Source organism: Necator americanus, chromosome III (assembly GCF_031761385.1).
Source record: "Necator americanus strain Aroian chromosome III, whole genome shotgun sequence".
Classification (NCBI taxonomy): domain Eukaryota; kingdom Metazoa; phylum Nematoda; class Chromadorea; order Rhabditida; family Ancylostomatidae; genus Necator; species Necator americanus.
Window position 1 is genome coordinate 13,510,581 of NC_087373.1, and position 27,506 is coordinate 13,538,086.

Below are 27,506 nucleotides of genomic sequence, written 5' to 3' on the forward strand. Positions count from 1 at the left end.
TTGAGAGGATAAATCACTGATGGCCTTCATTTCACAGGCTCTGACGAAGGCGATAATGTCGAAACGTTAGGTGTCAATAAAGGAAGACTAGTGCCAATCTTGGTTAAATCCTAAGTAATCCAATAAGTTTAGAGTCAATTAACGCGCATTTATAATTGAATACAGATAGCACATGGACCTAAAACGTCAGTTTGTTTTCATAGATTATTCCAACGCGTAGTTAAAATCTTGCTAGCATTGACGTAAATGTTGAATAAGAGAGTAAAAGCGATTGCTGAAAAGAGCTGCATTCGTTTTTAAGGATTCAATTCTTTGTCGAAATCGGAACAAATTTTGTATTTGTATTAGGGTGTTCGAAAAGTATCTGCCGAAAATTTCGCAGTAGCGCAGATTTTTTGAGATGTTCTGGAAGTTCCCGTTTTAAATATATTACGTAAGGACACTACCGCGTGTATGCACATAACATTCTGGCTCCCTCTTCCTTGCCTACTTCATCCTATAATGGCCGAACATGTCACCCATATTCAACACGTACTCGTTTACGAGTTCGAATCTGGCCACCTCGCTGCTGAAGCCCATCGAAACTTAAGTCAAGTATTTGGTACTGAAGCCCCTTCCGAGCGGTCTGTGCGCGTCTGGTTCCAGCGCTTCAAAGTCGGAAACGAGAAACTCGAAGATAAGTCTGGTGACCGCCTGCAATATCGTTCGACGAAGTGGAGAATCTGGCAGAGCAGCATTTATTGCAATGGACCGCGATCTCTCGGAATAGTGAAAAAGCTCGGTCAGTGGCTCCCACATGCATTGGGCGACAGCAACCGCCAAAGACGTTTGGACATCTGCACACAGCTGCTCTCCAGAAGCCGCAAATTCGACTGGCTGGACACCATTGTCACTGGAGATGAAAAATGGGCTCTCTACGTCAACCACACCCAAAAATGTGCGTGGTGCGCTGGTGATGAAATGGCGGATCCTTTCGTGAAAGGTGAAATCCATGAGAGGAAGGTCATGCTGAGCGTCTGGTGGGGAGTTCATGGAATCTACCGTTTCGAACTGCCACCGGACAACATGACAGTTACTGCCGCGGTCTACTGCGCTCAACTGCAAAATCTGGCCGACAAAATCCGCAAGGAGCACCAGAAGCTCGACAACGTTCGACTACAGCACGATAACGCGTGCCCTCACATCGCGAAGAAGACTTCTCAGAAAATTCTGGAGCTCGGATAGAAAGTTCTACCGCACCCACCGTACAGCCCAGACCTGGTCCCGAGCGACTACCACCTCTTCCGATCGCTTCAGCATCACCTGGAAGAGAAGCGCTACGATGATAGTGACCACCTCGAAAATGACCTTCAGGATTTCTTCGCTTCCAAGTCGCCGGAGTTGTATGCCTTGTGAGACATTGGCAGAAGGTTGTCGATGTTGATGTAGATTATTTCGTCGAGTAATAAAATGTTGTTAAAAAGTTGTGTTGTTTTGAAATTTTGCCGCATTTCGGCAGACACTTTCCAGACACCCTAATAATTGGTTCCAAACATCGTACTTCATCACATGACGGATTTGGATGAAAATACGAAGCGATCGATCCTTTGAAATGTTGCGAATGTTCAGTTGATGTAACTTTGATTCGATGAATTGTTTATGTGTGGTTCAAATTCATTTTTTTGAAATACAACAAACATGTCTAAAATGAATATAAACCCAAGGACTGAAAGCAACGAAAGAAGCTGTTAATCCCGTTTTCAATTACGAAAAATTGTAGTTTCCTTTCTGTCAAAAATCCTTCGCTATAGAAGTGATAGTTCAACCTATGTAGAACTCCAGTGCAGCAATGATCTCGCCTTAACTTCCATGATGAGTCAGATTCTTCCACGGTGCTCTCCACCGGGACTAGTATGTCTGGGATGGAAAAGATAGATTCAGGGTAGTGAACATTAGCGGATTTTCTTTGACAAACCCAGAAAATTGGTCCTTTTCCGTTCCATAGCTGAAGTTCTTCATGCATTCCCCAGGATATTTGCATTGAAGCCATCAAGATGTTTTCTTCGAAGGTATGACCTTCTCTGCGCGCTCATATCCCTCACTACAAGCGGCCTTGCACCTGTCGCGACTGTCACCGGGATTCACTAAATGGACTCTGCTTCTTCTGTGTGTGTCATAGTTACCCGTGCCCGTGTAGTCGGTCGGTGCAGTTGCATGACTGGCTGCGGTAGTTGCCACTCGATGGAGCTAGTCTCTGTGATCGAGGTGGGACCATCACGAACTGCAGCGATGAGTGGTGCTAGCAAGGGTTCCCCTTCTCTCCTAATGCGCCATCCACAGCGAGCGCAGCCGCTTACGCAGCTGCCCCAAACTTCATGCCGTTTTGACCCTGCTATATGTGCATTCAAACAGCAAACAACGTGAAACAGGAAATCAAAACGCTCTCTGCGGATTTGCGAAAGTTCCATAGTGAAGACTACACTCAGCAATATCATTTTTTGATGATTTCACTGCAAAGATTAATCCTAAAAGGACATCTGACCAAAAACTGTGCACTTGCAATACTATCACGAACAGATTGGCATTGAATCTGGAAAAATAACACAATTTCACCAAATTTTTATCATCACTCTCGAAAATGCAGAGCAAAAATTGAGAGGAGATAACATGAAACGAGAACATTGGATTACATTAACATGTATTTGTATTTTATATTTTGTATTTTTGTATTCCATTTGAATTTACACCATCGCTGAGCCCTTCCTTACCGTAACAACCATAAACCACGTCGAATAAATGCTGGACACCTTCAATGAAAGGATCCGTATATATCTAGAATTGGTGTGGATGTTTGTCGGAGTTCAATGGCAGAGCATAGGAGTGGTGATCTTCTCAGCGGGACTTCAGCGCGTTTTCATAAGATGCTCTTTTTTCCTTTTTTGTTCCTTTTTTTGGTAGATTCGCTTCTATTCGATTTGGGTATTTCTACTCTTTTATATAGTTGACTTCCGATTCGTTCGTCAAATATTGGGAAGTTCATGGATGCATCCGTGTTAAACAGGGGGCTACTTTCTACCTTTATGACTTTCACCTTCGATTTAGTACACGATATCGTCTCATCTCAATCGGTGTGATAAAGTAGTGTTTCATCTTCTTCTCTGGATCATCACGATACCAGAAGCATGCTTCCTGTGCTAGTAAGAGCGCGTTGTATTAAAGGCAGCGTGCCACGAAATCGACGTGTGGATGTGGTCGCACTCATTTCCCCCTAATCTTCCTGAAACGGACGGGATGAATCTAGGCATGCGCCGCATTGACGGGCGAGCGGTCGAGAATCAATGAAGCCTCCTCAGCAGCCTATTCAGGTGAAACCAATGAATAGGCTGCTGAATGGACTGAAGCATGTACAGGTATGGAGCGTTCTAACGCACCTCGTAGAAACTCTGATGGTTCCCACTCTACGATTCTTTACGATTAAAGGCATCACCCCACAAATCTGGGGTGGTACGGGTTTCAGGAGGGTAAAGCCTGTACGGGGTCGTAGATTTTGGGGAAGAGGGTGATTCCGTACATCTCTCCCTGTATCAGTGTAAACGGACGACCCCGAAACGCTGTTTCTTACGAAGGCTTCTGTTGCAATGCGCAGCCATTGCGCCCCGCCCCCTCCTGCGATACGTCCGAATGGGTTTTCAACGAGTGGCGCGCTGCAGTAGAGGACATCGTAAGAAACAGCCTTCTGGGGTCGTCCGTTTACAGTTACACAGGGAAAAATGGACGGAATCTTCGCCCCAATCTACGACCCTGGGATTACCCGCCTGAAACCTGTACCACTCCAGATTCGTGGGGTGATGTCTTTAATGGGAATCGAGCGGGGCCACGCCCATACTCGTAATCTTCATCCCGAACTCTATACTTTTTATTTCACATTTCACCACTACGTCCAAGTCGTGATGCACCACCTTTAACAATATCATTACAGTTGTTCGCTATCCTCGCAGCTTGCATATTCTTTGCAATCTCTATTTTTCCAAAGTGTTCTCCACTCAGATGTGTATAAGATCTTTGCGAAGTCATATGAGATCATAAGAGTTATAGATACTTATTTCCTAACAGTTCTCGAATTTTCGCCAGTTATCTGCAAAACAAAGAGAATAGATTGTTGCACCGAATTCCATGAAAGAAGTAAAAGGGAAAATGGAGTGGAAAGTTGAAGTGATAGGTTCGAAAAAACATCGCCATCAAAGTTAATAAATCGCAAGGCAACGACGGGAAGAGAAGAATGAAAGCGGGCAGGCGATTCTGGACTTGCCATAGTTCAGGATAAGTGGTAAAAACAATGGATTGAGGAGATTAATGCATTTATACGCATCGAGACTCCAGACTCAAGCAATCTTGGAGGGCATATGGAACTAGCACTTTTCTCCTTAGAAAACTTTTGAAAATTGTCTTCTATTTACAAAAAAACCTGCAAGAAACCCGATTACTCGTGATGCCAAGTTTTCATTCAGTTCTTTTTTTGTTTCTTAAAGACAAAAACGTGCTTAGTTGAATTACAACTGTGCTGCTTGTGAATACGGTTTCGGGCGTTCTGGGGCACTATTTTCTACAGGGAGTTCGACTGGAGTGCGCCCTCCTTGTGCACGCGCCGCATCTTCCGGGCCGTTTTTTACGGCAATTAGGAAGAAATGGACGGAATCGCCCCCCTCTCCATAAACTACTACCCCTTACGCGAATACTCCACTTGAAATCCGTACCACCCCAGATTCGTGGGGTGATGCCTTTAACGAAAGCATAGTGCATATCTCCGTTCCTTTTATTCTCTATTCCATACCTAAAATGGTCTCTAACAATGTTGTTCTGTTGGCTTTGGCCTTATATTCGTGTCACAAGATTATCACTTTAATCTGCACTTTGAAGCTTATAGATTAGAGATAAAACGGAAAGGATAAGACTTCAAGCGTTAATAAATCCGCTTGGGATGCGCCACCACGTTCACTTCAATTCAGAATCGTTTGAGACTACGAACTTGTAATTGGCCTTTACAATGACTTGCGGTGGCTAGCCGATGTGTCAAGTCAGCGTTTTTGTCCTCCCAGACAAGTCTGGTACCAATTCATCGACCCCGGAGGTGGATTCTAACCTCCGATCATTCGTGTAGTAATAGCGGGACTTCTTACCGATGGCAGAAATTGATAGTAGGTTAGAAGAGGAGTGTAGCGAATGGTCTGGTGGTCACACATAGACTATACGCTGCTTTCCTCTCTCAGTCGTTTTGCTTCCTTGCCAACATTTGAACCATTGACCTTTTTTAATATCACAAATTGGTAATTATGAAGTAAAATGTCATTAAGAAAACTGTTCCCAGCGACTTCCCCAAACTTACATACCATGTCTTGCCATGTCTTGGGTCTTGCCCATTCATGAAAAAGTAAAAGTGAAGTGAAAATAAAAAGCAAAGAAGAAATAGAATTAGGAAGAAGAAGCGTATAAAATGTGCATCCTTATCTCGCTAGTCTTCCGATGAACCTGCTCTGCTATCTTTCATCTCCCTCTATCTTTTCTTCTTACTTTTTCGCCTTTTTCTTTCTTTTCCTCGCTTTTCTATAGTTTTAAAGCTGTGATCTCCGTATTCTTATCTTCTTGTTCTTGTATCTTTATCTTCTTGTTTTTTATCGTTACCCTCATAGTTCCTCATCCCAGTGATGTGTCACTTCGTTTATGAACAATGAGTATTAATTGCCCCTTTGTCGAAGGCGAGGTTTTTTTGCCTGCGACTAGCTTACACTCCTCCATTCCATAAATATCGTGCGTTGCATTCTTCGCCAATTTCCACTGAAAATGTTCACTAAAAAAACAGTATCCACGAGTAAATACTTCCAACTACATAGGTGTGGCGGGTGTAGCGCAGTGGCTAAGAGGCTACACAGTGGGTGCGCGAGCGATCGAAACCGAATCGATTCGAAACCGTCCTACCGTACCGCCAACCGACTCCGGTCCCGATAAAATCGTACCAAACCTATGTGTGTGAGGATAAAAACACTAAGTTCACAAATCTTAGATAGCCTCGCAAGTCATGGTGAAGCTTGGAGCGAGTTCATGAACCTCGAGCGAATTCTGGATTTAATTTTGAACGCGTAGGCGCTGTTCCATAGAGATTGATCTACGCCGTACACATTATCCTTAATTATTTAGGATTATTCAGCCGAATTCTTTTTAGTTCTATCGATATTGGTTTTAGTTAGCTATAGGAATGTTTATTTCGCAACAATTGTGGCTAGCGTACGCAAAGAAACGGCGCTATGCACCTAAACAAAATTGAAGATATGTAAACATCGAAACGTCGTCACACTCGGAAATAACCTGTATCATGGTGAAGAGAAGCCAACGGGAAAAAACATAAAATGCGATTAGAAACATGCAAACATGCTGAAGAGATAAATATGTACAGATCAGTCGAAGTAGCTCAGCACTGAAGTTCGATTTCCTCGGACAAAAAGTGTGGGTGGTAGATTTCGGCTCATCATCTCCAACCACGACATGTACAACGCTGAAGGTATCGCCGATCGTCGTGGGATTGGTAACGTCCTTAACGAAGCATGTTACATCCATTAAAAAAGTGAAGGCAAAAATAAATTTGAAGATTTTTCTTCAAGAACTGAAACGAGGTAGTGACGTACAAGATGACGAGATCAGCCTCACGGCTGTTTTCCTGCAGTAGTTCTCCTATCCTCAGGTAGCGATTGGTCTTGCTCTGGAAGGTTTGAAGATCTTCCTGAAAACAAAAAATTTAAAACGTTTTTTTTTCAGGCGGATATTGTGGATGGATTGCGCACATTAAGTCATTTCATAAACAATGCAGTTTTCTATATTTCTTCACTTTCTTTCCTTTTTTTTGAAAATTAAGATGGAAAAACATATTTCATCCAACACATAGCCCCCCTTCATTTTCTACAATCCTACTTCGTCTTCTGGAAGCTTTTGGAACTGATCTTCTCAACATCAACCCCGTCAACCTCAGACTTTGATTTATCGAATTGAAGAACTCGGAATATTTATGAGGTGACACGAAAATAGCGATGAGACTTCGCAGCTCAAAAACGGAATTTATTCGCTTTTTTGCCGCGTACTGAAGAAGAGAACCGAAAAAAAAAACTTTGTGCGAAAAATACTTTTCAATTCCGCTGTCATTGGTAATGTAAACGCTTATTTTGTGCCGTAACATGCATGGATAGAGGTACGAGGAGGTTAACAATTGTTGGTAGATACATTTATACTGTAAACGTGCTGAGTTACAATCAATTTTTCTTCTGTAATTCAGTGACGACTTAACTGTTTACAGTAGGTAACTTGATGAGGTAGCGCAGTGCTAAGGTTTTCAGGTGACTGCAGGCTCAGAAATTAGTGCAGCTAACGTTATGCGCACCAGCTAAAGGCAGGTATCACAAAACTGACGATGTTAGGATCTCTGTAGGTAAATATAGAGTTCGGAGTGTAAACTACCAGTATGGGTGTGAACCCCGTTCGTTTACCCCAATCCCAATGATAAACGGCGTGGGAACGGCTTTAGTTGATAAGAGGTGTGCTAGAACGTGCCACTCTTGTAGACGCTCCAGTTCCCTCATCAGCCTGTTCATTGGTTTCACTCGAATACACTGCTGAAGAGACCCCATTGATTCTCGGCCGCTCACTCGTGGATGCGGTGCGTACACATGGGTGGCACGTTCTCACGCACCTCGTAGGAGCACACGCCATTTCCCACGACGTTTTTCAGGACCTTTAGGTGGGTTAGGTGAAATTAAGCGATGCTCAAACTCGTAATCTAGAATCCAAACTCTGTATTGTCCCGTAGATATCCCAACATCGTTAGTTTTGCGATACGCTGATTTTGAGGTAGAGTTTGGTCGACCCTACATCCAGTGTAAATACGCCAGGAGCGCAATGGAACACAACATAGAAATCGCGATTTCCTCATCGAACTGTCATCCCCCATATTCTGATTCTTTCTTCGGGATTCTGATTTTGGGATGTACTTCTCCTTATGATCTGGAAAGCATTTTTTCGGTTGAAGTTTTGGTTTAACTCAGAATTGCGAAAAACATGTATAATCTACATATCACAAACGGACGTATTATGCAAAAAGCCAAATTTGCACTCATTTCATGATTTCTAGAATGGAACAAGCTATAAAGCGTTCACAGCGTTACCAACCACAGAACAAAAGAATTTTCAAATCGCGGGGAAAAATATATTCACAATGAAAAATCCGTCTACGCTACAGATTTGCCAACAAATGCTTCTAGCTGCTTTTCAATTTCTTTGTATAGGATGTTTTAAAAGCAAAAAAGCTCAGCAAAAAAAGAAAGATTTTAAAAAATCCCTACCTCCCTAATAAGCCCTACTTGACCGCTTTCGTCCTGCTTGAAAATGGACACGAATCGGTCGAACTCGGACATTCTGGAAACAATAATTGGTTAAAATAAAACATAAAAGAGCAACGGATAAGTGTCAGTACATTTCTCGGCTGGGTGCCTTTCCTAGTGTGCTAATCACGTGTAGATCTGTGGGAGCGATCCTGAACTTCTTTAACAGTGCTGCCATATGTTTTTGGTCGTTAGCAAGACGATCGTTCGTTCCCCCTGGGACGAATACTCGAAGACGAGCGCCCTAAAAAACAGAGATACATATTTCGGCTATTGTCAAGTAGACTTCAAATCCTGATTATCCTCTTTTTACCTAGGATTGCATCTAGAAGTTTCAACTCATAAGAAATGCTATAATCCTAACATCGTACCGAATAAGTTACGACTCATGGTGCTAAATGACTTCTGCTGGAGATCTCTCCAGGAATTTGCTTCAGAAATGGTCAATCCCTTATCACTTGGCCAGAAAAGCTCAAATATTGCAACACGTTATAGCGTAAGGCCCTGTGACCACTTGAGGATTGTCACCCTTAGATCACTCCCTCAACTATATAAATTCACACACATTTTCTTAAAAGATGTGCTGCCAAGAGGGGTAACAGAAAAAGAATATGTGAACTTTAATGTGACTCTAGAAATAATGTCGTTTTTTCGGAAAAATTTTCTTTTGTTCTGGCAAATATTCAGGAGTTTCTGGATTACTATAACTCATGAGATGACAAAGAGATGGTAATACTCTAGAGCTACGAATCTTTTTCATTTTTCCATGTTCTTATATATTCTCTTTCTGTTTTTCTTTCCGGTGACATATCTTCTAAGAGACTGTATGTGACTGTAGTAAAGCTTCTTAAAATTCCGAACTAGGCGTTTCCAACGAATTTTGAAGCAAATCTTTAATTTGTGAAAAAAGCCTTCAATCTTGTGCGAAACCATTCTTCATGTCGCTTTTCCGACTAGAAAGATTTCTAAAGTGAAATGTTAGCGCGTTCCGGCAGTCGGTACATGCTATCTATTTACGGTAGCGTCGTCACAATTTTTTGCTAGCCTACGCAAAAATTTATTCTCCCATAATGGTAGGGATTATTTCTGTTCTTTACACATAACTGGCAACTAGGCATTTGGGCAACGGTGAAAGAGGCTCCCAGAAATATCCGAACTTCTTTGCGAGACCTACGCATAGGGTCTATAAGAGGTCTACAAGGGCATAAATCAATCATGTTTAGCGAAGGGGACTTGTGCTGTCGGTCCTGTGCAGAATTGCAGTGGGTTCTGGACAGCACAAGTGGAGAAGCCTTATTCCACAGATGAGTGCGAAATATAACGACAGTATACATATACAAAGACTTAGTGCAAGATAAGGACCAGTTCTCGTTCAGCAATGAATCGCTTGCTCTCTTTTGGTTTCCACAAAGCGATGATCTGATAAATACTCTGGTGGACGCGGGAAGACGAAAACTCACTTCCAGATAAGCTCCAGGAAGTTGGAGCAGGAATGGTAACAGAAGCGTCAAACCACCGTCGTCCTTGAGCCACCAGACATCTAGGAGAACGTTGGTCGATTTAATGTCAACTTAACTATTACCAGTAATTTCAATCGTAGGTACCTATAGTGCCTTTCTGGACTCTTGTTCTAAAACGCTCCAATTGTGCAATTAATTCGGATTCTTGAAGATCTTTTACGCTGAAAAACAAAAGACACGGATCGTAGCATCGCGACTTTGACAATACAGTACAGTAATCCGTTGGTGAACGTCGGTGGAAAACAAATCACCTATGTTTCGGCACTAATTGAAAGCGATTTTTCGTTTTGTCATCGTCGTTCGTTTCCGGAACCTAAAGAATGAAACCTGTTACGGTTCTAATTGTGGACTATGTGTATCCTGGGTGCTATTAGGTTATTAGGAGCACAACGGTATATAAATGCAGAAGTTACGATAGAAGAATCATGTAGTTATGATAAATCACCTCAGATAGGTGACCTGCACGCACGAAGGAAGCAACGTTCCGGAATAGACCTCCAACTGGAAACACGATAATTCGATGCAGAAGTCGCATAGATTACCGAAAATTTAAAAAAAAAGACACAATAAATGGTGTAAAACCTTTGGAGGTTTTCCGAGATGGTGGCTGACTTGTCTGGGTGCTGTTGCTTTGCAAGCTGTAATGATTACATAGACAGAAAACAAATTTCTTCGGGACGCGATACCGTATTCGGCTTCAGTTCTGTATAAATATAATAAACGTTTCTGTATAAGACTGAAATTTTGGCAAAATTCTAGTATGCTCTACTGTTTTTCGTTTCTGTTTTCTGTTTTGTGGCACACCTGTGCGGGTTTTCAAATAAATAAACAAATTCAGAATGTTTTGAGATTTTCGAACGAGTTTCTGGCCTGATTTGCAGGGCTAGCCGATGTATCAAGTCAGTGTTTTTATGCTCGCAGGGCAGTGTGTTACCATTTTATGAACCTCGTAGTGGTAAAAGGCATGGTTGGCACTAGGGTGGTTGGAACCATCAATCAATCAGTCGCAGCAGAACCTCTTACCGACGGCGCCACGCCCACCTCCATACATTAAAGGCATCACTCCACGAATCTGAGGTGGTACGGAGTTTCACGTGGAGTACTCGTGGACAGGATCGTAGATTATGGAGAGAAGGGTGATCCCGTCCATTTCTTCCTAACTGCCGTAAAAAACAGGCCGGTAGATACGGCTTCAGGCGTTTTGGCGCACTATTTTCTACAGGGAATTCGACTGGAGCGCGCCAGCCTTGTGTGGCGCCGCATCTTCAGGGCCGTTTTTTACGGCAATTAGGAAGAAATGGACGGAATCTCCATAATCTACCTGCTGCATACGAATACTCCACCTGAAATCCCTACCATCTCAAATTCGTGGGGTGATGCCTTTAACATACGGGTGGGACTCTTGCACAAACAGAATAGGTGATGCAATTCACATGCTCGTACAGGGCTCAGCTTCTGTATGATTTATCCGGCGGCATAGACAGGCACTGGACATTGGAAATTGGACATTGTTACAAAGTGCAAAAAAAATGTCTGCAGCTAAAGTAGTGAGGTGGTGGGTTTGCACATGCAGCCGCATTGCCGTAACTGGGACTAGGTACTTTTATCTTACTGTCCATTAGGCCCTCAACACAGTAACGTAGAATTCCCACAACGTAGAACCTCCACCGAGCTCGCGTCAGGAAACTAAACGAATAAAATGGATCTCATAGGAACGTTGCTTTCATTGTCCTCCCATGGACAAGTACTAGGCTAAAAAGAAACATTTCAGAAGTTTGTTATTTTTTTCTTCCTTTTTCCATTTATCGTACAAAAATTATTCAGCAATACAATCACCGTAGAAAGTTCCTAAAGTGATCCATCTAGTGGGCGTCTTCTTCTCCCAAACATGTGAAGGCTGAAGTCGACAATCGGCCAATGAATACTTCTCTACTTGGTGGAAGTTTTGTGTTTTTTTTTGCTATGGAAGCTCCAGAAAGCAAAACAAGAGGTAGTCATACAGCACTACGTCAAAAGAGTTTGGAGGATGAGTACCGTGTCCCACCTCGCTCTTCGATTTTCTGACATGTTCCCTTCGCGACTTAGGAGCGAGTGTTGCCGTGGAGAAAATGGATGGAAGTTCGTTCTCAAATAGCTTCCACGAGAATATAAATCCACATGGTATAATTCTGGTAATTGTGTGTCGTTTCTGGAGCAGCTCAAGGTAGATCATTATCCTCGAATCCTAGGAACGCTACGTCCCGGCTGAGGTTTATCTTCGTGTCTCTTTCGTTTAAACGAGTTAATCAGCGGTGGACAGCAGAAGTGGTAGCGATGCCTTCCTCCAGTGGACCGTTGACTCTCCTGACTGCTGTCGATGCCACGCCATCCGTAGAAGACAAGGAGTCGAAGTTTCTTTTTAAAATTGAATCATGAATGAGGCCAGAGAAAAGCACTTGTCCTTAAACTTCCGGAGAAGTGCCGAGAACGTCTTACGGATACCACGTGATTCATTGCGAGCATCGATCAATACATGGAAATTTACTCATCCTTTTTTTCAAAACTTTTTCCTCAACCTAATATACTGGATGCGAGCCTGGGACAACAAAAACCCTATCGCCTCACGTCTCTGCGTCTACAGTAACCGATGACTTACGAGGATATTAAGCGCGCTTTTCTAACCTTTTGACGACAGCGCGGCTCACCAGTTAGTCGAATATTTTTCGACTGCTACTTTTCCTGAGTTCCCAGTTTTTTAGAAAGTTTTTTTGTAATAAATAGATTTGTTGTTGTTCATTGTTATTATTTCCTTGCTCAAATATGGCTAGTAAAAGTGGATTCGAATACGCAAAAAAAAGTTCGCTGTCGTCAGTGGGTTAAACGTGAATGCAGGAAAATTATTAGAATTACTGTCCGCTCAAAAAGTTTTGATTTATGGTGCATTATGGCGTAATCAATTACGTTCAAAGTCAACGAGTTTCTGATCGTGTTTTCTTCTGACTATGCGTGATTTTCCACGATTACACACATATGGAACGGTTTTTGTCGGACACCTTCGGTGAAGCCAAGAAACCCTAAGAGTCACGTGCGCAAAGTGGACGCGCGACGATGAATCGCAACGGTGAGACCTTAGTTTTTAATCGGACTATGACTACTTTCGAATTTCGAATTTACTTTGAAACTATCTAATCTTAGTTTTAAACTCACTAAGGATCCAGGTCGATTCCATTCTCGTCGGCTTCCGAGCCAGCAGTTGAGTGCTTTCCTTTTTTCAGGCGTTCTGTTAGGTCAAAGCCAATATCTGAGTTGCGGAAAATCGCTACACCAACGTTTTTTTCGAATCCGTTACTGGAACAGGTAGTGCTTCAAATTTCTATGCATTTGTCTCTAGAACTACTCTGTTACATAAGAATGTGACCGATTCTATTCTATTCTGCTCTGTTCAGACGGTCAGTGAATGTTTTTAGAATCGGCACCAAATGTGCTCAAACCGGTGAAAGCTACATGTTTCCGACTGCAAATGCAGAAAAAACAGGGACTCTGTGTTAAATGTAACGTTTGCGGGAATTCTTTAGGTATAATCGGTTCAAAACGACATGAACCTCGGCGCAGTTGCGTAAGCGGCTGCGCTCTAAGCGGTGTGGTGGAGCGCAGCGGTTCCGATCGAGGCAGGAACATAGCTAGCACCATTCATCGCTGCATTTCGCAATGGCCCCACTTCCATCCTAGTCGCTAGCTCCACAGCGTCGCTTCGAGGGCAGCCGTTTACTCAACTGCGCTGAGCTTCAAATTCCTTTAACTATAGGGTATGGAACATAGTTTAAAGTTCGAAAGAACTACGACAACACTCACTAATATGAGAAATATATGGACAAGGTGTAGGATACCGATCAATTTACTCAACGAAACAATTCTTTACACAGAAAGGATTGACTGAGTGGGATCATATTAAGGTGGATTGGAGTTGAAATCACCCGATAAAGCAACTCTTTATCTTCCCCGTGCAAATAAATCCTGAAATCTTTGAAATCTTTCATAGAGGAATTGATTTCCTCAATCTGATGGAAGGGAAGCGTTCTTTCGTCAGTTAAAGGCGTCACACCCCCACAAATCTGAGGTGGTAAGGGTTCCAGGCTGGTAATGCCTATACGGAGTCGTGGATTGTGGGAAAGAAGGTAATTCCGTTCATCTCCCCCTGTATCACTGTAAAAGGTTCTGTTGCAATGCGCAACCATTGCACCCCGCCCCCCGCCTACGATTCGTCCGAATGGGATTTCGACGAATCGCAGGAGGGAGGGCGCAAGGGTGACGCCCTGCAATAAAGGACGTCGTAAGAAACAACGTTTCGGGGTCGTTCGTTTATACTGATACAGGGAAAGATCAACAGAATCATCCTCTTCCCCACAATCTACGATCCCGTATAGGCACTACCCGCCTGAAACCCGTACCACTCCAGATTCGTGGGATGATTCCTTTAAATTCGTTATTTTGACGGATCCATCCGATTTGTTTTTGGATTTGTAGGGGATATTTCGTGGTTTCGCTGTGATAATTACGAACTACGCTATGCCTGCTACTGAAGATGACCGGAGATCAAAAATTTCCAAAGAAAGCTGTTCATAAGCAGAGCAGGAAAATTACATTACAACTTACAGGATAATCTCATAGAAAGTGTTGAGGTTATCGATGTTGCTCCCACCGCGCTGCTCCCATTTGGTCTTAAAACCGACCATGAGAATATTTGGACGCATTTTTCCTACACCAGTTGCCTGAAAACGTTAGAAATTGCTGATTTCACGAAATATACGAACTGAAAAACTGGTAAGGCGAGACCTGCAGCAAAGTCGTTGCACCGTCTGCCAAATCCTCGTTAGCCACTATCGATGGATAGGCGTAAATTTGGCGATTTGTGAACCATTCACACATTTGTCGGTCCACTTTATCGGTCATCATATAAGTACGACTATTTGGTTTGAACTAAAAGCGAGAAGAACTCGATCGCTCATTGAGGAACAACGTAGTATTCACCCGGGGACAAGTACGAAAGCTTGCGTACCGGAATAACATATCCGCATGTTAGCAATGAACGACCTCTGAGGATATTGTTCGCGAAATCTACGAGTGCTGGACGAGCTGCCGGATTTCCAGTTAGGAGCAAAATCTGGAAAAGAAGAATAGAATTATTTTTACGAGCACCAACTAACAAAATCCCAAAAATCTATGACGATACAAAAAGATGTATGGAAGAAGGCTACGATTTTATTTCAAAATCTACTGATTATAGGCCTTGAGTAGTAAATTAGCCAGGCCGAAGCAGTTGACGAAACTGCTCCGTGCTCGTCATATTCTTTTTTCGTCTTCTGGCTATGTTTTTACTGCAGTTGTTTTGTGTTTGTCCCTGAAACATCCTTTTTGCCCCGGCATTGAGTGTAGTAAATGAATAAATAATTAATAAATAATCCAAATGAATTACAAGTGTTCCAGGAAGAGCTCATGTTTCCCAGTCTTTCCGAAAATGGTATGACTGTGACAAACTTCGATTCTACTCCGGCTAACTTTCCACTGCGGATAGATCCGCAACGTATTCAAGAGACAAACGAAATGGGGAAGAAGTTGAGTGCTGATGTTTCGCAGGACCACCATATGGCAGGCAAGGTGTCATTGGCATGGAATTTTCAGTGTAGCGCACGAGAAACGCCTTCTGCGTTGTATCTGAGTTCGGTAGACTACATGAAAGCAAATGAAAAATTCATTTTTTACGTTTTTAGTGGAATAACTAACCGCTATGAAATTGTAGCTTAGACTACGTCAGCTGTTGTGAGAATTCGAGAACGACAACGATGGGTCAAAAGTTTCTGTTAAAGGCATCACTCCACGAATCTGGGGTGGTACGGATTTCCAGTGGAGTATTCGTTTACGGGATCGTAGATTATTGAGAGAAGGGTGATTCCGTCCATTTCTTCCTAATTGCCGTAGAAAACGAAACGGAAGATACGGTTTCGACCGCTCCGGCGCACTATTTTCTACAATGAGTTCGATTGGAGCGCGCCAGCCTTGTGCATGTGCTGCATCTTCTGGACCGTTTCTTACGGCAATTAGGAAGAAATGGACAAAATCACCCCCCTCTCCATAGTCTCCCATCCCGTATACGAATACTCCACCTGAAATCCGTACCACCTCACATTCGTGGAGTGATGCCTTTAACGACATTGAACGAGCTAGCCCTATGTAAGACATTTGAAATGAACAGGAGACATCTTATAGTTGCCGTCAGCTACGTTCAACCAAGCGAGAGCGACGTGTTTGCCGTAATGCGCGCTCTTTTCTGCTTGATGTACACTCCCTATTCCCTCTGCCTTCTTTCCGTCAAAAGTGTACCGAGCTCAAGCCTGGTTGAATACATTCGGCCCCATTCATAAATGGGTAGCATTCGAACAGTCCTGTCTAGAGCGGCAAAATGTGTTGGAAGGAAGGAGCGACCCTAACCTGTGGCTTATAGCCGGAGTCCCTTTCCCTTCCCATGTTCCTGAGCCCTCCAAGAGCTGTTGTGTAGGATGAGCCAGCAATCTTTTGGTCTCCCTTAGACCCTGAAAAAAAAGATTCCGTTTTATTCTGGTGAAACCAGACGCAAATAAACTCACGTGATTGATGATATTTTACGAAGATATAGAACTTGAAGAAGGTCAAAATTGCTGCATTTGTCAACTCCCAGCTGATTGCAAGAACCAAATGAACGCATAGAAATGAGGTAAGCAACGCTATCCACCGTTGAAAATAGCGAAACATGGGTTTTTCCGTTTTCAACGATGCCATAAACGCTGTGTAGTTTAACAGACAGTAGGTGCTCAAGTAGTAGATCGTCATTATACTCGCCACTCGATTAAAATCAGCTGAAGCAGAAAACCTCGAGCAATATTAAGCAGGTAAGGTATATGGGTGAGGTAAATTCAAACTCACCTAACATGCTTATAATCACCGCCGCAATTGTGATTAAAATGTAAGCTTTACGAGGATTTTGCTCTTTACCATACGGTCGAGTTAGCTTGTCCCAACCCGGTACAAGACTCGGACTTTTGGCAACTTCCTGAACTCAAGTTTGATGAAAAAGTGTTGGTTAAGTAGCGCTAGGCTCACCTGAGCAGTTCGCGCCGCTGTAACCATTGCTGTATAGGAGCAGTAGAACATAGAAATTAGGGCGACAACCGTCACAGGAAGTGACTTGAGTATTGCCTGAATGCAAGAATTATCACAGATTATCACATTTATCTGTAATAAAAAGGATAAAGTATCAATCCACTTGGGATTCTCAAGGTTTTCTCCGTTCGTTCGTTTTTCTCAAATTTTTCTCAACGTATCAATCCACTTGGGATTCTCTTTTTACTGTTATTCATGATCGTTGGGGTTTTAGAACCCGTGTTGGCCTGTGCAATAACCTGTGCAAAAAAACAAAAAACTGTTGGGCTAGCCGATGATCAAGTCCGTGTTTTTATCCTCCCAGGCAAGTTTAGTATCAATTTTTCGGTCCCAGAGGGATAGAAGACTTGGTTGGCACCAGGCAGTTTCGAACCATCAATCGATCGTGCAGTAATAGCGGAACCTCTTGCCGTCTGCGCTATACCCACTCTATCTCTACTATTGATCTAAGATTTCACACAAAAAAAACAAATCAGCACAAAAGACCAAAAATACTATTTTATACAGAGAGAAGTGCTCTTTCAAATAATATTTAACATATCGCTAAACTTTTTTCTACGCGCGAGTTAAATTTGAAATTACTTGAACTTCTCACCTAAAATTATCTGAGAAACAAAACTCCACTCAAAATCATCGACCTTATTTATGTAAATATGAAGAAAGTAAACTAACGAAAACAAATTCATAGCAGTTCGATGACTAACCACAGCTTTCAAATTCTTCTTTGTACCGGTGACAGCCTCAAGCACCAATGGACTAACAGCGATAAAACGTGCTTCTAGAGAAGCAGTAATGAGGTACAAAAGCGAGGAGACAATGATCGCCAGGGATGTTCCGCGAAAGATGTCCTCCTTAATTCGTGAAAATAACTCAAAAGAAAGACTCGTGGCTCGGGAAAAGTTTATTCGCAAACCTTTTTGTTACGGAAATTCCCTCCTAATGTCAGACCAGCAAAAATACAGGTTGCTGCAGGGAAATACACAATGAAACCCATTGCTCTCTCACCATACGGATTGAAGTCGGAAGCTTTCCATGCTTAAAATTTCGGTTCAACTAATTTAGGGATCATGATTTGTTTAACTGTGTTTATACTTACTCGTCGAATTGATCCTTTTATGGATGATAAGCGATGGTGTCAAAAGACCAACAATTTGCATAAGTACAGCAATGGATACGAGCAGAAGAACCGCAAAACGACAGCGGAAGTTATCCGTGGAACGTAACATAGCAATTACCGTAGCATTGAGGCAAAAAACTGAAAGAATAATGTAGACAGCAGACGGCGACGACGACAACAACAACAACAACAACAACAGTGGATGTATATTCGGAATATTTTCTGTGTAGTAACTTATATTTTTCTATATGATAATTAGAAATCTTGAGACTATTTTTAGAACTCTATAGAGAACCAAAAGAACTGTAGATATCATGTAGAGAGAAATCCAGAATTTTCTTCTTCTAATCCTTATATGAGTTCTTCTTTAGTGAATAGTCAACTGGATTTTGGAAATGATTGTAGGTATTGTTGCTAATATAGAAACACTCGACAAACGATGGAAGAAAACTCCCTCTTTTTGAATTCCAGCCCACTACAACCTATAGTCGGGTCAAAACGACATGAAGCTCGATGCAGTTGCGCAAACGGCTGCGCTCGAAGCGGCGCGATGGAGCTAGCGGTTTAGATCGAGGTGGAGGCATCACGAATTGTAGCGACGAGTGGTGTTAGCAAAGGTCCCCCTTCGATTCTAACCGTGTCGGGCGCAAGCGCCTACGCAACCGCACCGAGTTTCATATCGTTTTGACCCGACTCTATCCACTGCGCCACTTCACCTTCCGCTACAGCCCTAAGCTTCAGTAGTTTTGACGTGACTACAATTTTCCGCATACACGTAAATAACGTAAAAAGATTGTATGTTATTCTCATCCACCCTTGGATGTGCTTGAGTTTGAAAAATGCTTTTATCATGAATCTAAGTAAAAAAAGGGTAACAAATAGAAATAACGACCCACGGGTTGAGATGATGCGCATATCATTAGTGGAGCCATCAATGATGAAAAATCCGGCGTTTCTGAGGAAATTCACCAGAGTTTCGGCGAAACCCACAGCGAAACATGCATAGGCAATAACGTTGCTGATGACATACAGTACCGCTAGTCCTGCACTTACTGCTGGGCTGCAGAATGCCGCAATCTGAAAACAATTTAGAATAAAACAAATTTTCCCTCATTAAATCACTTGCATTCCTAATCCAATGTTCCTGAAATCCATGCCTTTCACTTTGAATAGAAGCATCCAGACGTCCTACGGATTTTTTAACTCACGACAATCGCAGCCACTTTTTTTTTCTTGGCGTGGTTCACGAAAGATAATTGAGCACTTTCGTAGCACTACCAAAAGAGCTTCGGTTAGTTTCATCCACAATCTTTTCCACAGTCTACGTTTTCTATTGATTAGTCCCATATCGAGTAGAAGTAACCGACTTTGCGATTCTGGGAACACAGAAGCGGCAGTAAAAAATATTGCAAATAATCAATAGAATAAAAATGAAAAAGTTTTACTACTTAATAATTTGATGGCCTACTAATTGTGTATGAAATTACTTCAAAAATAGTAATTTCACTCTGACCGCGCTTTACATAACTATTTCTTCGAATTTACAACACAAAAGTAGATTAATCATATTATTGTGGTGTGAGTTGAACTTGTGAGTGTTTCTGGGACTTATGATTTCTGACATCAGGAACGGAGGGAAGGGGGGGCAACAAAAACACACAGACAACCAGCCAACCCCCAGGGTTTAAAACCAAAAAAGGGGGCGAGCGCAGGACGGGGCAGGAGCCAGCACAAACAAACAGGCCAAACCACGACGCGCAGAAGCCCAAAACAACACCCCCACCAACCCACACGAACACGGGCGAACCAAACAACAACAACACACCAGGCGTCTGCGAGAGGAACACGCCAGGCACCCCAACAAAGCACGCAGCCGAGACCCACACAAAAGCACCAACCCGACACCACGGCACAGGGAAACACAACAGCAACCCCACGCACGGGAGACCCGAGGAGAAAAAACACACACAAAAAAGGCACGCACAAAGACGGAGCCAGCCCCGAACCAACAAAGCCGAAGCACCAAACGCACGCAGCGGCGAAGACCACCCACCGGCCACCACCCCCAGAGTAAACCACCAAAGGCGCCGTCCAACCAGCAACGCAGCACAGCACAGCCGCAGGGACCAACACGCCGAGCCCAAGCCAGCAAGACCAAAGCCGCGCCGGCAGCACCGCACCCGAGCGCCGCCAACACGCCACCCAAGGACAGCCACGGGGGAAAAACCCACGACTCTCGACAGCCATCCCACTACCTCCCACCACGGAGGACAGACCAAGGTCCCGTCCAAAACGACAGCACAGCAGAACGACGGCACCCGGCCCACAAAGCCAAACACCGAAAGCCCCGCCAGACCACAACACCTGGCGAGGCCACCGTACGTCGGAACAAGGCAAACAGGAAACACAACCTTAAAAGCCACACAGGCAACACGCCACGCCACGCCGCACACAAGCACAAGAATCCTAAAGATAAAACTAGGCACACAGCAAGCAGGGCAAAGGACAGCACGACCCACACACGTCGAAACCACGAGGACACGGGCAAGATGCCGCTCTGTCTCACCTTCATCGACTTGAAAAAGGTCTTCGACTCAGTTGAGACGGAAGCAGTCGTGGAAGCCTGGACACCGGCGTCCCTACTCAGTACATAAAGGTACTTCGAGAGTTGTACAGTAACTTCACGACCGGAATTTCGCCATTCTACAACAACATCATCATTGACGTGAAGAGGGGTCCGACAGGGTGATACAATTTCACCCAAAATATTCACAGCCACCCTCGAGAACGCAATGCGAAAGTTGAATGGGACAACATGGAGTGAAGGTTGATGGTCGGCAGCTACACCATTTGCGCTTTGCTGATGACATCGTACTGATAACACCTAGCATCAGCCAAGCGGAACGAATGCTGACCGAATTCGACGAAACATGTGGATGCATCGGTCTTCAGCTGAATCCACAAAAGACGATATTCATGCGGAACGGATGGGTCTCGGATGCCCCATCACGCTCACGGAACGAACATATCACCCAAATAGAGACGCCGCCACTTTTTTTTTTTTGTTTTTAAAGGGGGCACGTCTGGTTGCTATTCTTAAAAACCTTGCTCCGGGCCCACCTACTAGTGGAAGGAATCGAACAGCGAAAACTCTCACATAGCTACTTATAAACCTCGATTGAAGTTTAGGGTTAAGCATTACGGGACCCTATGTTGAAACGTATGTTCTTCGAAATAGACAGAAAAGCAGTCGTTCCCCATATTTTTTTTATCGCCACTCTAATTGATGGAAATTTTAGGAGAACCAAGAAAGTACCAGGTCCACATGGTCACCATCTGGACACTGACAAAAATCCAACTCGAACACAACGCTGCAAACAGCGCGTAGAAGGAGTGTTGTAGCTTTTACCGTAGTATTTCGCATATTTTTAAAAATATCACGCGGTTAGTGCCCTTCAACGAAATGTGTCAGTGTTCATTTCGTCTGCCCGGATTTCACCAGGACCCGCAAGATTTACTTCGATTTTCACTGAGTACAACCCTCTAAATGAAATCCAGGCGCTAAAGTTTCCAGTTTGTGTCCAGAATTTGTTAACAGAAACAAAAAATGGATCAGAACTCTTTACACAGTCGAGCCCAAACCACCTGAAACCTGTGCTCTTGCGTAAGCTGTTGTGCAGTCGCGATAAGGGACCCCCACTAGCTCCAACAGGACTGCAAAAATGAGTAACAGCTCTGCAGCATCACTTCGATCGCAACCACTTGCAAAAATACACCTTCAAGTCACGCTCCGGTTCCCCTATCGCGAAATTAACGTAGACTGAAGACCTGATGAGAAATATACAATTCGGAGGGTGGATTACGAGTATGGCAGTGGCCCCACCCAATTCCTCAATGACGTCCTTGAAAATTGAGTGAAACCAACCTTAGTTCCTGTGAGGTACGTTAGAACGCGCCACTCCTCTACATGTTCCGATTCTCTCAGCAGCCTATCCATTGGTTGGCTCAGTGCGTGTCGCGCGCAAAGGTGTCCTGTTCTCACGTTCTTCGTAGAAACGCTATTTCTCACGCCTTTTCCGAGACAATTTGGGAAAATTGAGCGGGGTCACACTCATACGTCAATTTTCTGATTCGTTGCTTTTAATAAAACGCACTTTTGCTAGCATAAAAAGACTTTTGCTGGAGTCGTGATGATCCTGAAAAGAAGATCAAACACAATTTTGTCGCACCGATTGAGATGAGATGATATTGTATACTGAATTGAAAGTAAAAGTAATAATGGTAGAGAAGTAGCGCCCTGTTTAACACGGATTTATTCACGAACATTGCAACTTCACAATAATTGACGAACGAATCGGAAATTTGAAAGTTGTGGAAATACCCATGAACGAATCTACCAGAAAAGGGAAACGCATTACATACGAACGTGAGGTCCCACTGAGAAGACCACCCGGTATTCCTGTTCTCTCAGCAGCCTATTCATTCTTTTTACTTGGATAGGCAAGTGAGTAGATCTCATTGATCTTTGACCGCTCGCTCACGGACGCGCCGCATGTACAAGGATGGGGCATCTCCACCTTGCCTCGTAGGAACAACCTCAGTTTCCCACGCAGTTTCTAAGAACAATTAGGAGGAATTCAGCGGGGACGCGCTCATACTCGTTATCTTAACCTTGAACTCTATATTTTCGTACAGGTTTCTCAGCTATGCCAATTTCGTGCTAGCTGCCTTTAAGCTGAAGTTATCATAACGTGTATCTTCGTTAGCGCTCTCCTACGACACAAACGAAAATTTCAAATGCATTTGTTTTCTTCTGAAATCAGCAATTCCTACACCTACACATTGTTCCGAGTTCCAGAAACAAGCAGAGCTCACCGTCGCAAAGAAGCCGTTCCTCTGTTCTGTACAAAACGCAGCAATTGTGATCGTGGTCAGGATCGAGACTAAAGCTGCGAGGGCTATGAAACCAATGGTCAGACCTAGACAAGCAGAAATTGAGCATCTTTGGCATGAATCAACATAACAAACAACACCAAAATGTCACCTAATCCTACTTCCTCCGTGATCCATTGAATCCGGATAAAGATGATCACTCCAATCATATTCTGTAGACATCTTATGAAAACGTGCACCCAGGTGCGCCGGTGATTGGTGCTTAGGTCCAATGTTGCGCCGTCTTCATCCTGAAAAATCCATGAAAATGAGCGGAAATGCACTTATGTGCACTCCATGGATTGATCCAAACCTGACAAACCTGTTACTCAATGACTTCCCCCTTAACTTCCTCAATTTTCTTGACATGATAATGTTTTATCCTCATGGATTTTTAATATATTACTTTGTTCTTAGAGTACATAGTTCAGAGAAGAATTTCCTGATGACGAATGACCAATATTGAAAGTAACTAGTCAAAAATACTTAAAAATCGTCTACCTCGTTTGTAGCTCATTGATTACATTACAGAAGAATATTATTCATGACTCGATAACAAATAGTTTTCCTTTTGATTCTGTTCCTCGGTCTGCTTGAGGTGGTCGAGTTTCTTCCAAACTAATTCAATACTATATCTTTTCCGGCCGAATAATCGACAGTAAACTTCTGATTTTGGGATTTTTTTCTTGAATGTGTCGAGGTCAATCGCTAACTACTGGGGTAAATTACGGCTGACGAAGACAACATTTTAAAGTAGAAGTTGCACAGGAACGTTTCATTTTTGAATGAAAATATAACGAGAAATAGGAAAAAAGAGTTTAAAATGAAATATAGGTGGAACGAGTTCAAATATTCAAAAAATTTTCAGATAAAGATACTGAAAGTTTTTTTGGTAGTCCTCTGTGTGTATGAGATACTGTCGCTACTACTTTATACGACAAAGTAATTTAGGAAGGAAGATTTATAGAGCTATTTATTAAGCAAAAAATTAAAACATCCTGCTAGCTACTAGGTTAATTGTTAACTATGTCTACTCCATAGAACTTAACTTATCTACTCCATATCCATAGAAACTCACGTTCTGAGTTGGTGGAAAAACGTTGAAAAGAAACATTTTATAGCTCAAATTTAGTCGTAAAAAATGGAACTTAGTGGTTTCTTTTCAAAAAAAAATCTGCAAAATAAAGCTTGGGCGTGGTGAGTACGGACGTAACACCCAATCAATTTCCGTGGTTCGCATTTGGAGCTTTCATCCTGTCTTCGCTGTTTCGATCCCTAATTTTCAATGTTCTCAATAATCTCTGATCACTTTGATTTGATCGAATTTCTTCTTTGATCGGAAGCCATTCTGTTTACTGTGCGAGCGCAATCGTAAGAGTGACTAATCCTTGCAACAGTCGGATTAAAAGCGAAAGAAGCGATGAAAGCAATATGTTTGTGTGGCCAAGATTTGGAGGTTAAATTTCAGAGAATGGGTAAATATATCCTCATATTAACTGAGATTGTTCGCGAAAACATTAATACCTGTTTGAAGAAAAGAAACAGGTTCGCTTGTGCGAACAAAAAAAGAAGAAAATTATAGCAAACGAACTATAATTTATAGTTCGTTTGCAATAATTTAGCTTTATATAAAGTTCACTCATTTCGACAGTATAGTTTATAGCTAATATAAATGATGAAGATGATAATTCAAATTGAGAAAAGTAGAAATATCGTTGAGGCTTCTGCAAGCCTCAAAACAAGTTCCTTCTGTGACTTCTGTATGTAAAAGAAATGAATTGAAATAAATAAAATAATAAGAAACTGAATTCGAATTAAACACTGATAAGACAAACTAAAATAAATGAAATAATAGGAAGATGCATCTAAATAAACAAAATAATAAGATAATGGATGAGTAACCAAATATCCAATAATGTATATCTATAATATGGTAATAATAATAATACTAATAATGACAATAATAATATTAATAATGGCAATATACTAAATACCAAATATTTTAAAATTGCCTATGTAATGTCTATAGAGCCCCATTCACGGATTTGATGAGTGAACATCGAAATCCGTTTACTGTTCATAGAAATCGAACACAATGAAAACTCCTACCTACCTTGAGAGAATATCCAGTCTCTTCATTGCTAAAAGTAAGCGGCGTAGTAAGCGGAGAATCTTCAAACGTGCAGTGCTTGGTCATCCCATCGGCCGGTGAGAAGCAGCTATCGGAGCTACACGTTTATGGGTTTCTTACCGCGAAAAAAGCGAAAAGTGCATTGACGATAACGCACGATGATGGCATTGAAGCAATACCAGGTTAAGGCCTCCGTAAGCGAGAAAGCAGTTATTTAAAATTAACTTCTTGTACATAAGTAGTACAAGAGGAAAGGAAAAATGAGATGTACTCAAACTGTTTTTTCGAAAAAAATTAGTTAGTGATTTTTCTCCCTTCCTACAATGAATAAAACATGAAGAAGTTAGAAAAGTACTACATGTTTAATTCCATTGAAATTATAAACGGCAAAGGTGTGCAACCGTGTCCTCACTGAATTGATTCAGAATAGAAAGAAGAAGCAGTGTATGTTTCAAGAAGAGAAAGAGAGCACGCTGCAGCACGCAAATCGGTTAAACGCATCCGTCGCCGACTACTAACGCTTCGTTCGCGAAAAACAACCTGAGAACAAGTGAGTACCAAACTAGTATATTCATAGATATACAACGCAGCGACGGATCTCCCTCATTAGAGAGATCACAGCCGGTTAGTAGCGAGGCTACGTGGTGCGTCCCCGGGTGGCGGTTAGGGGGCTAATCGCGGACCAAAAGCGACCTTGTGCCTGCAGAGACACGCGGGCGGATTCAGGGGATGGGCTCCCTATTTTTGCTGAGCCAGAACTGATTCATGACATTCTTGTGTCCCGCACGTCGGTCCAGCCAAAAGCCTGCAATCAAGTGATTGGGAGGCGCAAGGGAAGCGCTTTGGAGTTGCCTCCAACAAATAAGCTCCACATGTCCACTCCGGTAGAACGCAACGTTCTCCCAAAAACTCATGGAATTACAGGTTTGGTATCTGCCTATAGGTTTTAAACCTTTATGCAAAACACAAAAATGGAAAAGAGTTTATTGAATCCGGAGGAAAGCCTACGGTAGCGCCAGAAAAGACTGTGTTGCAGGAGTCATGTAGGCTACCGGGATGGAAAAGAACTAGGATGACGATCTGTACTTATAACACACGTACGCTTGCATTGGACGCGGCCATTGAAGATCTGATGATGCAAGCCAGGAAGTTTAAGTACGTCGTCATCGGACTGACCGAGATGAGGCGACGCGATCAACTAAACGTCGTGTATGACACTGGAGAAGAACTGTTCTTAGGAACATGCGAGAGTACAGGAGTTGGTGGAGTTGGTGTCCGCGTCAACACGAATATGGCAAAGAACATCGACTCTTTCAAACAACTTACAACCCGAATTGGACGTTAACGGATGTGAAGATGTGGTTCAACGCCAGCTTTGACAATCTTCGTCGCTTACGCTCCTGATACGTCGGCGTGGAGCTGTACGAGCTGCAGGCAACAAAGAACTCACGTCCGTGCTCCCAAGGCTTTGCAGAGAGGCGATAAAAGAAGATCTCAAAGAGGGTAGAGCAGGATTATTGGCTGAAGCTTCAGGAGCAGGACAGACCATTCGCTACGTCGGATCTTCGCCGATCGTAAAACGATAATGACTGCTCTACAGACCACAGATGGAACAACTACAGGATCAAGAAGTGGATGCAAAAGGTCATTTACAACTTCTACTCAGATCTCTTCGATAGCCTCGTCCACCTGCCTCCTCACCATCTGAGTGAAGATGGACATGTCATTCCAAAGGTCCTTCCTTCCAAAGTCCGACGCGCCATCCGACGGTAGGTGAAGAAGTGTACTTCGCCCGTTCCCGACAGAATCAAGCCTGAACAACTGAAGTACCTACCGCCAGTCCTCATCAACGCACTGGCGAAGCTATTCACTCGTCATCTGTCGGAATGCAAGGTTCCTAAGCAATAGAGAACCAGTAAGACCGTGTTGTTCTATAAGAAGGGAGACCCACAAGACATCGGCAACTATCACCCGATCTGCTTACAATCTGTCATCTACAAGCTCTTCACAAATGCAATCCTAAACAGGATAGAAAGAACATTAGATGAAGGACAGCTATGCGAGCAAGCCGGGTTTCAAAAAGGGTTCAATACGATTAACCGCATACAAACGGTTTCAAAACTCATAGAAGTATCGCGAGAGTACAAGATTCCGCGCTGTCTTACTTTCATCGATTTGAAGAAAGCCTTTGATACAATTGAGACCTAAGCTGTCATGGACGCCTTGGACAACCA

General features: G+C 42.9%; 3 protein-coding genes across 3 annotated transcripts; 2 read left to right on the plus strand and 1 right to left on the minus strand.

Moving 5' to 3' along the window:
- Nucleotides 1-453: 453 nt before the first annotated feature.
- Nucleotides 454-1,224, plus strand: RB195_009480 (uncharacterized protein; the record flags this gene model as incomplete). The annotated part of the gene is made up of 1 exon (XM_064190044.1): nt 454-1,224. The coding sequence occupies one exon, from the start codon at nt 454-456 to the stop codon at nt 1,222-1,224; it is 771 nt and encodes a 256-aa protein (XP_064047627.1).
- A 5,204-nt stretch (nt 1,225-6,428) lies between these two features.
- On the minus strand, nt 6,429-25,338 carry RB195_009481 (uncharacterized protein; the record flags this gene model as incomplete). The annotated part of the gene is made up of 24 exons (XM_064190045.1): nt 6,429-6,564; nt 6,657-6,751; nt 8,361-8,433; nt 8,492-8,643; nt 9,860-9,939; nt 10,004-10,080; nt 10,171-10,232; nt 10,365-10,420; nt 10,502-10,557; nt 13,106-13,246; nt 14,552-14,667; nt 14,732-14,875; nt 14,955-15,059; nt 16,385-16,485; nt 16,540-16,788; nt 16,856-16,982; nt 17,033-17,128; nt 17,797-17,943; nt 18,006-18,127; nt 18,189-18,347; nt 19,106-19,286; nt 23,085-23,188; nt 23,254-23,392; nt 25,255-25,338. The coding sequence occupies 24 exons, from the start codon at nt 25,336-25,338 to the stop codon at nt 6,429-6,431; spliced, it is 2,802 nt and encodes a 933-aa protein (XP_064047628.1).
- Nucleotides 25,339-26,344: 1,006 nt separating this feature from the next.
- RB195_009482 (uncharacterized protein) lies at nt 26,345-26,617 on the plus strand (the record flags this gene model as incomplete). Its single annotated transcript, XM_064190046.1, has 1 exon — nt 26,345-26,617. One exon carries the CDS (start codon nt 26,345-26,347, stop codon nt 26,615-26,617), a length of 273 nt encoding a protein of 90 aa, XP_064047629.1.
- Nucleotides 26,618-27,506: the final 889 nt, after the last annotated feature.